The sequence below is a fragment of the Phascolarctos cinereus genome, unplaced genomic scaffold, assembly GCF_003287225.1.
Source record: "Phascolarctos cinereus isolate Bilbo 61053 unplaced genomic scaffold, phaCin_HiC Scaffold_1;HRSCAF=81, whole genome shotgun sequence".
NCBI classification, from domain to species: Eukaryota; Metazoa; Chordata; class Mammalia; order Diprotodontia; family Phascolarctidae; genus Phascolarctos; species Phascolarctos cinereus.
In genome coordinates this window covers 204,433,455-204,446,816 of record NW_027555514.1, presented here as the reverse complement: position 1 = coordinate 204,446,816, position 13,362 = coordinate 204,433,455, and the positions used below count along the sequence as shown (strand labels likewise).

The window sequence follows — 13,362 nt, the reverse complement described above, 5'->3', positions numbered from 1 at the left end:
CTCCCTCATATCAGTGCCCTGGGTCAAAGCCAAATCTCATACCAGTTATGGCTCTGCCTTTCACTGGTACAAAATACAACTCTCCTACACTTTAGCAATCAGCCAACAAGTATTTATGAAACACCTATTAGGTGCTAGGAACTAGGCTAGATACTAGGGAATAAGTATGAAAAAAATGAAACCATCCCTAATCTACATGAGCAACATTCCCATGGGGAAACAAGAGGTATATATATATGTGTATATACATATCTCTCTATATCTATCTATCTATCTATCTATCTATCTATATCTGCATGTATAGCTCTATATATCCATATATGTATAGATCTATATATCCACATATATATATATATCTATATATATATATATATCTATATATATTATATCTATATAGCTAGATAGATAACAAATACAAATATATACAAAGTAGTTCAGAAGGGAGGGCACTGGAAGTTGGCAGGGATTGGGGGGAGAGAGGGTGCCAGAAAAGCCCAGTGCAAAAGATGGGGCCTGACCTGCACCTTATAGGAAAAGAAAGACTATATGAAGTGGAAGATAGGAGAGAGTACATTCTTCCAAATATGGGAGATGGCCAGTGCAGTGGAAAAGAGATGAGAAGTTGAGTTTTATGAACTAGAAAGATAGGTTGGGGCTAGGTTATGAAGGACCTGTATAGTGAAACCAAAAATTTCACATTTTATCATAGAGAAATAGAAAACTACTGGAGTTGTTTGAATAAGGAAGTCATATAATCAGATAAGCTCTTAGGGAAAATTGTTTTGGCAGTAGTGTGTAAGATAAACTGGAGGAGAGAAAAGATTTAAGGCAAAGGGATTAATTAGGAGCTGTACCAATATTCTAGGTGAGAAGAAATAAAGGCCTGAACTAAAGTGGTAGCTATAGGGATAGAGATAAGGGGTTAAGTTTGAGAGATATGAAAGTAGATTTGGCAAGTGATTGTATATGTGCAGTGAGGGAGAGTTGAAGAGTCAAGGAAAATGCAGAGATTACAAACCTGGGATTCTGGAAAGATACTGGGTCCTTTTTTTTTTTTTAGCAGAAAAAGACAAGCATGGGAGAAGGTTGGTCTTAAGGGGAAAGACAATGAGATAATTTTTAGATGCCTATTTTGAAACATCCAACAGGCAATTGATGATCCAAGACTGGAGCTCAAAGGAGAGACTAAGGCTGGGTAGATTGACCTGGTAGTCATCTGTTTACAGATAATTAAAACCAAGGGAGCAGAGGAGATTACCAAAAGAGAGAGATTAGAGAAGACACCCAGAAGAAAACCTTGGGGGAAGACCCACAGTTAGAGGCATAATGTAAATGGTAAGCCAGCAAAGGAGACTAAGGAGTACAAGTACATAGATGAACCAAGAGAAAGTAGTGTCACAAAAACACGGTGAGGTATACAGAAAGATCAACAGTAGCAAAAGAAACAGACAGGTCAAAAAGGATTAGGAGTCAGAAAAGACCATATTGCTGTGGCGAAAATATTTCACCACTTAGTGATCATTTTTGTGGTGATGGGCCTTTCTAAACTTATCAAGATTTATCTTCAAATTATGGATGCATAACCCATTTTTGAACTCATATTCAAATATCTTTTATTATGTTAGGGTGTATCAGGGCTTGTGCTATGCTTTAACAATCAACCCCCACGTACAGCTAGGTGGCACAGAGGATAGAGCACCAGACCTGGAGTCAGGGGAACCTGAGTTCAAATCTGGCCTCAGGCACTTACTAGCTGTGTGACCCTGGACAAGTCACTTAACCCCAATTGCCTTTAAAAAACAAAACAATTCCCATAAGGAAGCATTGGAATAGGGTGTTAGTGGATGATTACTACGTTATTATTATGATAATTTTAAAGAATTATGATAGGTTCCTCCTTCTCAGTTGCCTTTGTAGGTAGGTTGAGGAAGGTTTGGAAAGACCTAGATACAGTACTTGAAGTATGTACTGAAAGGGAATGGGAGGATTATAAAAGGGAAAGAAAATGACTTTACCTTAAACTTCCCGTGACATTGTAGAATATATCAAAATCAAGCAAGCCATTTGCTTTGGGATAGTCACCTTCAGACCATCCTGAATAGGGGATGATAATAATATCTGTCAGGATTAGTAAAGCTTCTGTAATCATCAGATTCTTGAGCTTATCACTAGAGGACAAATTCCACAGCAAACCTACAAAACAAGGAAATGAGACAGGCTAGTAAAGGGTGATGCTTAACGTGCCTATTGAATCATAACAGAAGCTTAATGTTTGTTTACTAATTTATTGATCAGTTAACATCATCATCCTTTCAGTTTAAGATAATTAAAAATAGGGCAGCTAGGTGGCACAGTGGATAGAGCACCAGCCCTGAAGTCAGGAGGACCTGAGTTCAAATCCAGCCTCAGACCAAACACTTGACCCTGGGCAAGGCACTTAACCCCAATTGCCTAAAAAAAAAAAAAGATAATTAAAAACCAAATTAACCAGTTCAAAGCTCATTAGATAACGTGAAGCAATTCCATAAAATATATGGCCTACAGAATGAAACTGGGGAGATTAAGTTAAAATAAACAGCAATGTGAATCAAAACCAGTAATGTTTAATTATTTATTGCTACTTTGCTGAAAAAAAAATCCCTACAGACCTGACCTCATGAGAATAACAAATTAGAGCTTTAAAATCTAGGGATTGGACCTCTGATTTCACTCATATAAGGAATTCCCAAATGAGGAACCTTCTTTTACGAATGTACTTTTGTGCAACATGTACTCTTTTGAGAGTCCTAGAGCACTCCCTAGGTCAATCAATTTGCCTAAGGTCATACAACCAGGCAAAGGCAGGACTTGCACCCAGGTCTTCCTGGCTCCCAGACTAACTCTCTATCTACTACACCAAATTATCTCTGCACAGGAGACATAAAAACTAAAACTTAAACCTAAAAAAGAGATTCTTATTTGTTTTTCTCTTCTTAGGAGCTCTTCAGTATGGTTTTGATACCTAGGGGAGGTATACAAATATACCAACTGGACCTGTTAACACTAATCTCAAAAATATCACCCATTAATGTTTATTGAATGCTGACCAGAACATACTGAAGAAACAGTATATGCCCTTCCAGAATTTATATAGGATGCACTCTTTCTTCCTTATTTTATGGTCTGGAAGCTGAAAGAGAGACAATGGTAACCTAGAAGATTCAATAATTTTAAGGTTTGTTTCAAGGTATTCATATAACTTTCTCTGGCTCCTCCCCTTCCAATCCACCTAGTTGTTACATGTTTTATACTAAAAGGGGAAGAATAATACCAGTACCAAAGGAAAGAATTAAAATGCAATTAAATGTGGATTCCAGTTTTTGTGAAAAGAGGAGAGAGAACCACTGTAAAGTAATGGAACTAGTTAGCTTTTATTTTATTTTTTCTTTCAAGCTTCATATCTAGAGCTTAAATATCTTTGGTCCAGAGAATTAAGGACTAGATGTCTTCCCACAATCCCAGGTCCAATCATTCAATCAACAAACATTCATTGAAAGCCTATCAAGTATCACAAGCACTGCACAAGGCATTGATGATACAAAGACAAAAACAAAATAGTCCTTGTCCTCAAAGAGTTTATATTCTTGATTACAAGTGTGTATCATGGGTTACAATTTTATTGGGGAGAAATAACACTCATACATTTGAAGGATTTAGGAGGGAAGGTAGAGGCACAAGTGGGAAGGGATATTAAGGCTATTTTGCATTTGGGCTAGGCTTTGAAATTGAGGAATCTAAGCAATGAGGTGGGGAATAACTGCATTTCAGGCATGAGGGCAAGCATGGAGATGTAAAATAGAATGTAATGTGCACCAATATTATTCAACATTATTTAAAATAAGTAGATAGAATCAAGATGGCAGAGTAATGGCAGAGACTCACCTGAGCTCTCCCCCAAACCCTTCCAAATACCTTTAAATAATGACTCTAAACAAATTCTAGAACAACAGAATTCACAAAAAGATAGAGTGAAACACTTTTCCAGCCCAAGAAAACCTAGAAGGTCAGCAAGAAAGGTTTGTTGCACCAGGGTGAAAGAGAAGCGCAGTCTGGCACAGGCCATGCCGGCACAGACTGGGCCCCAGAAAACCAGGAGCAGGCCTTGGGGCAACAGAATACCTGGCAGCTGTGGTGGTTTCCAGACCTTTCAGCCCATAGACACTAAAGAAAAATTAGAAAGTCAGCAAGAAAGGTCACTCACAGACCAGAGCACAGTCCTGGAGAGTAGTAAACACCTCTCTGTAAATCATACCACCTTGACAGAACTGAAACTTATAGGTCCCTAGAAGTGTCTCTGAAAACAGCTGCACAAAACCCCTGAAGCTTGGGACAGTGTATCCTCCATGCTGGAAGCAGAGCCCTACTTTAACAAATAGTCAAACGTCAGGTTAATAGGTTGGGAAAATGAGCAAACCACAGAGGGGAAAAAAACCTCTGACTATAAAAGTTACTGTGGTGACAAAACACACACTGAGAAGACAACAAAGTCAGAATGGTTGGATTAGTTCTCAACTCTGCCAACAATGCATTGATGTCCCAATTTTCCCACATCCTCTCCAACATTTATTATTTTCCTTTCTTTTTGGTTATATTAGCCAATCTGATTGGTGTGAGGTGGTATTTCAGAGTTGTTTCAATTTTCATTTCTCTAATCAAAAGTGATTTAGAACACTTCTTCATATGCCCATAGATAGCTTTGATTTCTTCATCTGAAAACTGCCTGTTCATATCTTGGACCATTTATCAATTGGGGAACGGCTTATATTCTCATAAATTTGACTTGGTTCTCTATATATTTTGGAATGAAGCCTTTATCAGAGATACTGTAAAAATTGCTTCCCAGCTTTCTGTTTTCCTTCTAATCTTGGTTGCATTGGTGTTGTTTGTTGTTTGTAAAAGCTTTCTAATTGAATGTAATCAAAACTATCTATTTTACATTTTGTAATGCTCATTGTCTCTTGTTTGGTCATGAATTTTTCTTCTCCCCACAGATCTGACACGTAGAGTATTCCTTGGTCTCTTAATTTGATTGTTTCATTATCTATGGTACCTTTTAGTAAGATGTAGTTTCCTTCCTTATCTCTTTTAAATTAGGTCTACTTTTGCTTTTACTTTGTCTAAGACTTTCAAGAATTCTTGATGAAAAGACCAGAGCTGAATAGAAAATTTGACTTTCTTATACAAGATTCAAGAGAAGTATAAAAATATAAACAGGAAAGGGAAATCACAAGGGACTTAATAATGTTAAACTATTGACATTCCTACATGGGAAGATGATATTTGTAATTCATAAGAACTTTCTTATTATTAGGGCAGTTTGAAGGAGTACATATAGACAGAGGGCAAAGGTGTGAGTTGAATATGAAGGGATGATATCTAAAAAATAAAAATAAGGGGTGTGAGATGAATGTAATGGGAGGAAGGAAAGGTAGAGGTAAAATGGAGTAAATTATCGAATCAAAAGATATGAACAGTTTTCAGATGAAGTAATCAAAGCTATCTATAGCCATATGAAAAAATGCTCTAACTCACTATTGATTCGAGAAATACAAATTAAAACAATTCTATTCCATACCTATTAGATGGGCTAATAGAACTGAAAAAGAAAATGAAAAAATGAGGCATTAATGCATTGTCGGTGGAGTAGTGAACTGATTCAACCATTCTGCAGAGCAATTTGGAACTGTGCCCAAAGACCTAGCAACTAGGTCCCAAAAGAGATGAAAAAGGAAAAGGACCTATATGTATAAAAATGTTTCTAGCAGCTTTTTTTTTCTGGTGGCAAAGAATTGGAAATTTAGGGGATGCCCATCAGTTGGGAAATGGCTGAACAAATTGTGTTTATGTGATTATGATGGAATACTATTGTGCTATAAGAAATGATCAGCAGGATACTCTCAGAAAAACCTGGAAAGACTTAGTATGAGCTGATACAAAGTGAAATGTACTGCATACAAAATAACAGCAATATTGTAAGACGATCAGCTGTGAATGACTTAGCTGTTCTCAGCAATAAAATAATCCAAGACCACTCTGAAGGATTTCTGATGAAAAATGTTATCCATTCCCAAAGAAAGAAATGATGGTGTCTGAATATAGATTGAAGTATATTTTTTTAAACTTTATTTTTCTTGAGAATTTTTTGGTCTATATTTTCTTTTTTTTAAAATTCCAAACTCTAATTTTTTTTATTTTTTTGTTTCTTTTTTATTTTAATTTTATTAATTTATTTTGATTTATCAATAATCACTTCCATGTGCTTTTGAGTTCAAATTTTTTCTCCCTTCCTCCCCACCACCCTCCCCAAGACAGTGCACAATCTGATATAGGCTATACATTTACATTCCTATTGAACATATTTTCACATTAGTGGTGTTGTAAGCAAAAATTAAAACCAATAGGAGGAAACATCAGAAAGAGGAAACAAAACTCAACAGAAGAGAAAAAAAATAGCAATCAACTTTCATAGTTCTTTCTTTGGATGCAGATACCATTTTCCATCATGAGGCCTCTGGAGATGTCTTAGATCCTTGTATTGCTGGCAAGGGTTAAATTTATCAATATTAGTCATCGCACAACGTGGCTGTTATTGTGTACAATGTTCTCTTGGTTCTGTTCATTTCACTCAGCATCAGACCATACAAGTCTTTCCAGGTTTTTCTGAAGTCAGCCTGTTCATCATTTCTTATAGCACAATAGTATTCCATTACATTCATATACCACAACTTGCTCTATATTTTCTTTCACAATGTGACTATTATGGAAAAATTTTGCATGATCACACATGTATAACCTATATCAAATTGCATGCCTTCTCAATGAAGGGGGGTGGGGAGGGAAGAAGGGAGAGAATTTGGAACTCAAAGTTTTAAAAACTAATATTAAAATTGTTTTTATATGTAACTGGGGAAAAATAAAAATACTAAATAAATAAAATAACTAGACAGTTTAAAAACACCTGACAGAAGAAAGTATATCTGTCAGAAAAGACACAGGAACTACATGAATATAAATACAAAACACTTTTTATACAAATAAGGTCAGATTTAAATAATTGGAGTAATATTTATTGTTCATGGGTAGGTAAAGCCAATATAATTTTTAAAATGACAATTTTACCCAACTAATCTATTTTTTCAATGCCACCACAACTGAATTACTAGAAAATTATTTTACTGAGTTAGAAAAATTAATAACAAAGTTCAGGAAGGAGATTCAGCAGTATCAGACCTTAAGTTATATTAAAAAGGGAGAGCATTGTTGAAGTGTGAAATAGATAATTTTGATTATTTTAAATTAAAAATTTACTGTATGAATAAAACCAATATAGACAGGAATAGAAAGAATGCAGAAAATTGGAAAGAGACTTTCATAGCCAGTCTCTCAGATAGGAAGTGATTGTCTTGGAATATTGCTATGGTGTAGAAAATGATGAGCTGATTAATTTGGAAAAACAAGGAAAGACTTATATGAGATGATACAAAGTGAAATGTACTGTGTACAAAATAATAGCAATATTGTAAGATGATCAGCTGTGAATGTCTTAGCTATTCTCAGCTAAAGGAAGATGCTATCCACCTCCAGAGAAAGAGATAACAAGTGGAAATATGCATAGTAGTCTTACATGTGTATGTTTATAGTGCGTGTGCATGTGTGTGTGTGTGTGTGTGTGTGTGTGTGTGTGTGTGTGTACAAAATCCAAGTTTAATTATAGCCTTCTTTGGGGGGAGGAAGGGAGAAAAAAAAGTTGAAAGTGTGCAGCAGAGAACAAAAGAAAACCTAGAAGGAAGCAAAGAAAAGATGGGTAGCTTTCAAAACAATGTGTATTAGTAATTATATAGCTTTTCTTCATTTTTCATTTTTAGGAAATTGGGGTTAAGTGACTTGCACAGGGTCACACAACTAGTAAGTGTCAAGTGTTTGGTCTGAGGTAGGATTTGAACTCAGATCCTCCTGACTTCAGGGCTGGTGCTCTATCCATTGCACCATCTAGCTGCTCCTATGTAAATTTATTGTTGTATATTGAACCCTCATGTGTTCTGCTGAATATATGGAAATATTCTATTTTTTAATTTTGTATTTAAGTTTAAAATGAATTTAAAAATTTACAAAAGTAAAATTTAAAATTAAAAAAATGTAAATCCTCTTTCAGAAAAGAAAGAAAGAAAAGACATGGGAGAGGCTGATTCAAGCATTCAATTTCATTTTTCCTCTATGGAAAACATCCTTTCTCCCTCCCCAAAAAAGGAAAACTTTTTTCTTGGCTCATACGCTGGGATTACTACAAAATCACTGGTTTCATACTTTTTACTAGTAGTCAGCTAATTCATGTAATTAATTAGGTCTCTAAAGTACAGCTTGAACAATGTTATCAATCCCTTGTTCTGCTGGGTTTTCTCTGACCAGAGCAGTTCGAAATATGATAGCATTGTAGATAGAGTTCTGGACTTTGAGTCTGGAAGGTTTGAGTTCAAATCCTGCCTCTCACACTAAGTGATCCTGGAAATTTACTCTCTCAGTTTCCTCATCAGCAAAATAGGGAGAGTAATAGTACTCACTTCCCCGGGCTGGTGAGAATCAAATGAGATAACACAAGTAGAAGTGTTTTGAGGAAGCAAGGTGGCTTAGCTGACTTGGAGCAAGGTTCTGACTCTGGAGCCTACCAAGACACTTAATTAGCTGTGTGACTCTGGGACACACACACACACACACACACACACACACACACGCACGCACGCACACGCACACACTTCACCTGTCATCCTCAGTTTTTTCATCTATGAAAGGCAAGGATCAAATGATATAACATGTAGACTATTTTGCAAAGCACTTACATCACTATTTAAATGTTAGTTTTTAGCTTTTATTGTGTTAACTGATTGCTGATAGTGATAAGTACATAGTATATGTGGGGGAGAATCACAGAAATGGTGGTGGTAAGAGACTCAACTTGTGGTTTAAAGGGAAGGAAATAATTTAGCTTTCCAGAATGATCTGGGTTAATTTTAAGTTCCCGGCTAATTTAAATATAGCATCAGAGTTTCTATGACTGTTATTCAGGAGATTAAAAAAACAAAGCAAAACAACTAGATCACTTAGGACCCAAAGAGGATGTTTTTGTTCCAAATTTTGGGCTACACACAGACAGCTTCTAATTTCCCAGTACCTGGGATTTTCTGAATTCTCAAATGATATCATATAAATTATTCCCCAGAACCAATTATCAGTAAGGGATTGCTGGGGTCTCTATCAGTAATTTTTTCTTCTCCCAAATGCTAAGATACCTCCAGAAAAGAGTTTTGATATACTAATAACTTATGAAGAAGGCAGAGCATTTGAAAAGCAGATCTGAGGTAACTTGGATGGGGTATGTAAGCAAGCAAGTTCTACATATAAACTAACTTAATTAAATGGTTAGATGCTTAGAATACTAAAAATAATGACTATAATCCAGGGGTCAGCAATCTATGGCCAAATCCAGCACCTTCTTTTTAATATAGCCCATAAGGTCAGATTTGGCCTGCATGCTGTATGCCCACCCCTGGGTTAGGTAGGCATTAGGTTTAGCATTAATTGTATTTTTAAAAAAACATTTTAGTTAGCAGGCCTTACAAAAACAGGTAGTGGGCTGAATTTGGCCCACCTGTCAGAGCCTGTGGACCCCTGGTTGTCTCTTCAAATTGATAAATGCAGTTTATTTTAGACGGTATTAATCTGAATATTAATCTATATGGGATAAATAGAGAAGAAAGTAGAGAGTTAATTTGGGTATTTACAGGATAGTGTATAATTTAGCCTATAGAATGGTGTAATTTACTATTAAATCCTGGCTTATTTATACATAGTATTCAAGTTTCTAGCTCATTATCCTTCCTCTAAACCCCCTCCCCTCTTCAAAATTTCCCTTTAATCATTGAGGGTATTACCATCCTCCCAGGCTTGCAATATCAGTGTCATTCTTGACTCTTATTCACTCCATATATCCAATTTGTTGTCATCTTATTTATACCATCACAACAGCTCTTTTCTCACATTCCCTTCTCTGTACTCATGCAACCACTACCGTAGGTAGGGCAGCAGGCCTCACAACCATATATCTAGATGATTGCAGTAGCCTTCTAGTTGGTCTCCCTTCTTCAAATCTCTCCCCACCCCAATCCATCATCCAAGGTTATTTTTCTAAATTAAATGTCTCACCATATCACACACACATGCTACTCAAAATAAAAATCCAAAAGACAGAGTTTCTGGGTAATTAATAATCAATTTGTCAATTAGGCTAGTTAATAATAAATTGATGATCATTGATCTCTCTCAACAACCAAAGACCAAACTATAGAGATCACTGAACCCTTAAATACTTTTGGAAAAAGAGTACCCCAATAGGTGAAATTCAACCTTGATTGATGAACTATTAATGAGAGAGTAGATATATTAATGAGGAGGTAGGCTAAAAGTCTACGTGGCTTGAGAATGAGACTCAACAATCTGGACAAAGGAATCCCTCTCTACCTAGACCACTCTGGTTGATTTTCTCTTTCATAAGCTAGGTTACCCTGGACTCCAATGGCAGAGTGAAAGGGCATAGACTTGATGCTCTGGGGCTGGAATTCACCTAGATTAGATTCTATTTACACTTCAAACAAAAGTAATGTTTTCTAGTTGGGAGCAAGTACACCAAGGATTACACCATTCTCATCTATCAGCTTTGTCCTTCAGAGACTGGATGAATGACCTGAAGAGGCTGGTCCCTGAATGAGTAAATAGAGAGAAAAACCTTAACCTAATTTAATAATTGGTTATTAACATGATAGAAAAAAACAACTCTCATACCTCTAAGATAAAACATAAAGCTCCTCCATTTGGCATATAAAGCCTTTCATAACTTGGACTTCCCCTCTATTTACTTCTGTGGTCTAATGACAATGACAATAGTCTCCATCTCCTGGCTTCAATGGCATCTTTCAAGACTCAGATCAAATCCCATTTTTAGCAGGACATCCTAACTGGTCTTCTTCCCTAACCTATTTCCTCACTGCTAGGGCCTTGCCTCTGAAATTACCTCTAATTTGTAGTGTTTATACTTGTCCTCCCATTAAAATGCAAGCTCCTTGAGGACAGGGACTGCTTTTTTTTAAAAAAAAATTTTGTTTTTCTTTATATACACGGTGATTACCACCATGCCTGACACATAGTATATGTTTTATTAATGCTGCTGATTGTTCTTGGGATACTTCTTTTCCCTGTGTTATTCTGTTATTCTAGTGTTTTCCATAAAGCAGGGTTTTTAGATTCTTTTTTTGGCCTTTATTTAGGGCTTAATATACTTCTTGACACATAGTAAGTTCTTAATAAATTATAGTGCAAAAGTGGAGGGACTTGTTCCTGAAAAGTAACAATGCTGCATAGGGGATGACAGTTACAAGAGGAAAAGTGATGCCAAAAGGAATTGGCATAGGTCTTTGGTCTCCATTGTCCCACAGTTCCATGGTGGCTCAGATGTGCAGCAGGATGATTGAAAGCTAAAGCCACTTAGGGCTCAAATTCATAGAGTTTTAAGACAAAGAGCTGACATGGCCCTAATTGGAGACTTCCCTATCACTAATGGCAGTGGGGGAGTCTGGATCACTGAAATGAGGGTAGTCTCAGAACTGCCTAATAAACAATGAGGAATGAAGGGCAGGGAGCCAGGAAATCTAACTCTAATTGTGCCATAGTGACAAAGCAGTTAAGCCTTAGCATACAGGCATCCTTCAGCTAAGGTTGAACCAGTAAAACTGGTTTTACTAGCTCACATAATGCTTGTTGATTGACCATTCTCTGTAATATCTAGTCTCCTTTGTGTTCTACTACCATTTTCTATAGGGCCATAGGATTTATAGATGGAAAGACTTTAAAAAAACATAATCTAGTCCATTACCCTTTTACAGATGAGAAAATTGAAGCCCAGAAACAAAATAACTTGCGAACAGTCACAGAGGGAATAAGTAACAAAATTGGCACTGAAAATCAGGTCTTCTGAATCCAGATACAGTTAGCCCTATACTCTATTGCCTCAAATTCTTCCATCCCAACAGACTTCTAATAACAGGCTCTCCTGTAATAATGAGCAGTGGATAGATGCTGGAAGCTCATTGGCAACTGTGACATTTGCCCAACATTAGCAAATTAGTTCCTCACAGCGTTTTGTGGTGTTATCATACGCTTTTTATTGATATTCCTTTGGGTCAAGAGCTGTAATTATTTAACACAATCCCTACAGTAGTATATATAGATTTTTTTGATCAGCTGAATTAATTGCTACTTTGTGAATGGAATCTTTAAAAGCATAAACCAGGGGACAGTAAGAAAGCATCTCTTTGCCCTTGATGAAGTCAAGATCTCAAACCAGATATTCTACATCCTTGGGTAATGCAAGAACCAGCAGATACAATTGGTGAGTCAATGTCAGCAATATGTGAAAGACTGTGGAAAACAGAAGTCTCTGATTTAAAAAAAAATGGGAAGAGAACAGAATTTGAAAACTGGCATTGAGTCTGACTTTGATTCCTAGGAAAATTCAAAGACAGATAATTAAAGACATGGTTGGTGAACATTTAGAAAGGAAAAGTAGAACCAATAGGGTTTCATCATAAACAAGTCATGCTGACGGGGTACTTGGGGGCTTATGTTTGGGTGCTTATACTTGGACCCCAATTTCTCCCTAGCCTCAGAAACACTGTCCCTGACAGTTTCTCCCCAGCCCAAGGACCCTGTACTTAGCAATTACTCATGAGTGGGCCCCAGCAAGACCCTTATCTCTCTCCCTGGGGCAGTTCCAAACAGCACCTGAAGGATTTATTAGTTTAAACTGGCTTTGCACTGGGTCATAAAGACATTCTTACCCACTACTATACTATCCTACCGCCCTACCTTATTATCTACATCTTGGGCTCCTCATTAACTGTATTCTAGACTTAAGACATGTGTATACTCCCTACATCTATCTTGTCAAACAAAACATTCATTGGTGGCAGACTGGACAACTCTCAGTTACCCTGAACTCTAGTTGACTTAGTGACGTAGCAGGCCTAAAACCACACCTCCATGTGGCCCCCCTTGTGGGCTTTCCCTAATGAACTCTGGGTAAAATGCCTGCACAGTAGGTACAAGAAGTGCATGTTCCTTTGAGAACTGACCACTCCTTAACCACTCCCTAATCCCACCCTGAATCCCCTAGTTAGCATATTTGGCACATGTTTTATTGTATTTTATCCTATATAAACTTTAACTGTACCTCTCTAAGGTTGCAGGATCCTTTAAGAATCCTTGCCCGCTGAAAAG

General features: G+C 36.8%; 1 protein-coding gene across 1 annotated transcript in view; it reads right to left on the bottom strand.

Moving 5' to 3' along the window:
* Nucleotides 1–13,362, bottom strand: part of PKP2 (plakophilin 2) — a 136,986-nt gene that overhangs the window by 53,877 nt on the left and 69,747 nt on the right. The window contains 1 exon segment of the mRNA XM_020975811.2: nucleotides 2,016–2,193. Coding sequence (XP_020831470.1) covers nucleotides 2,016–2,193 — 178 coding nt within the window.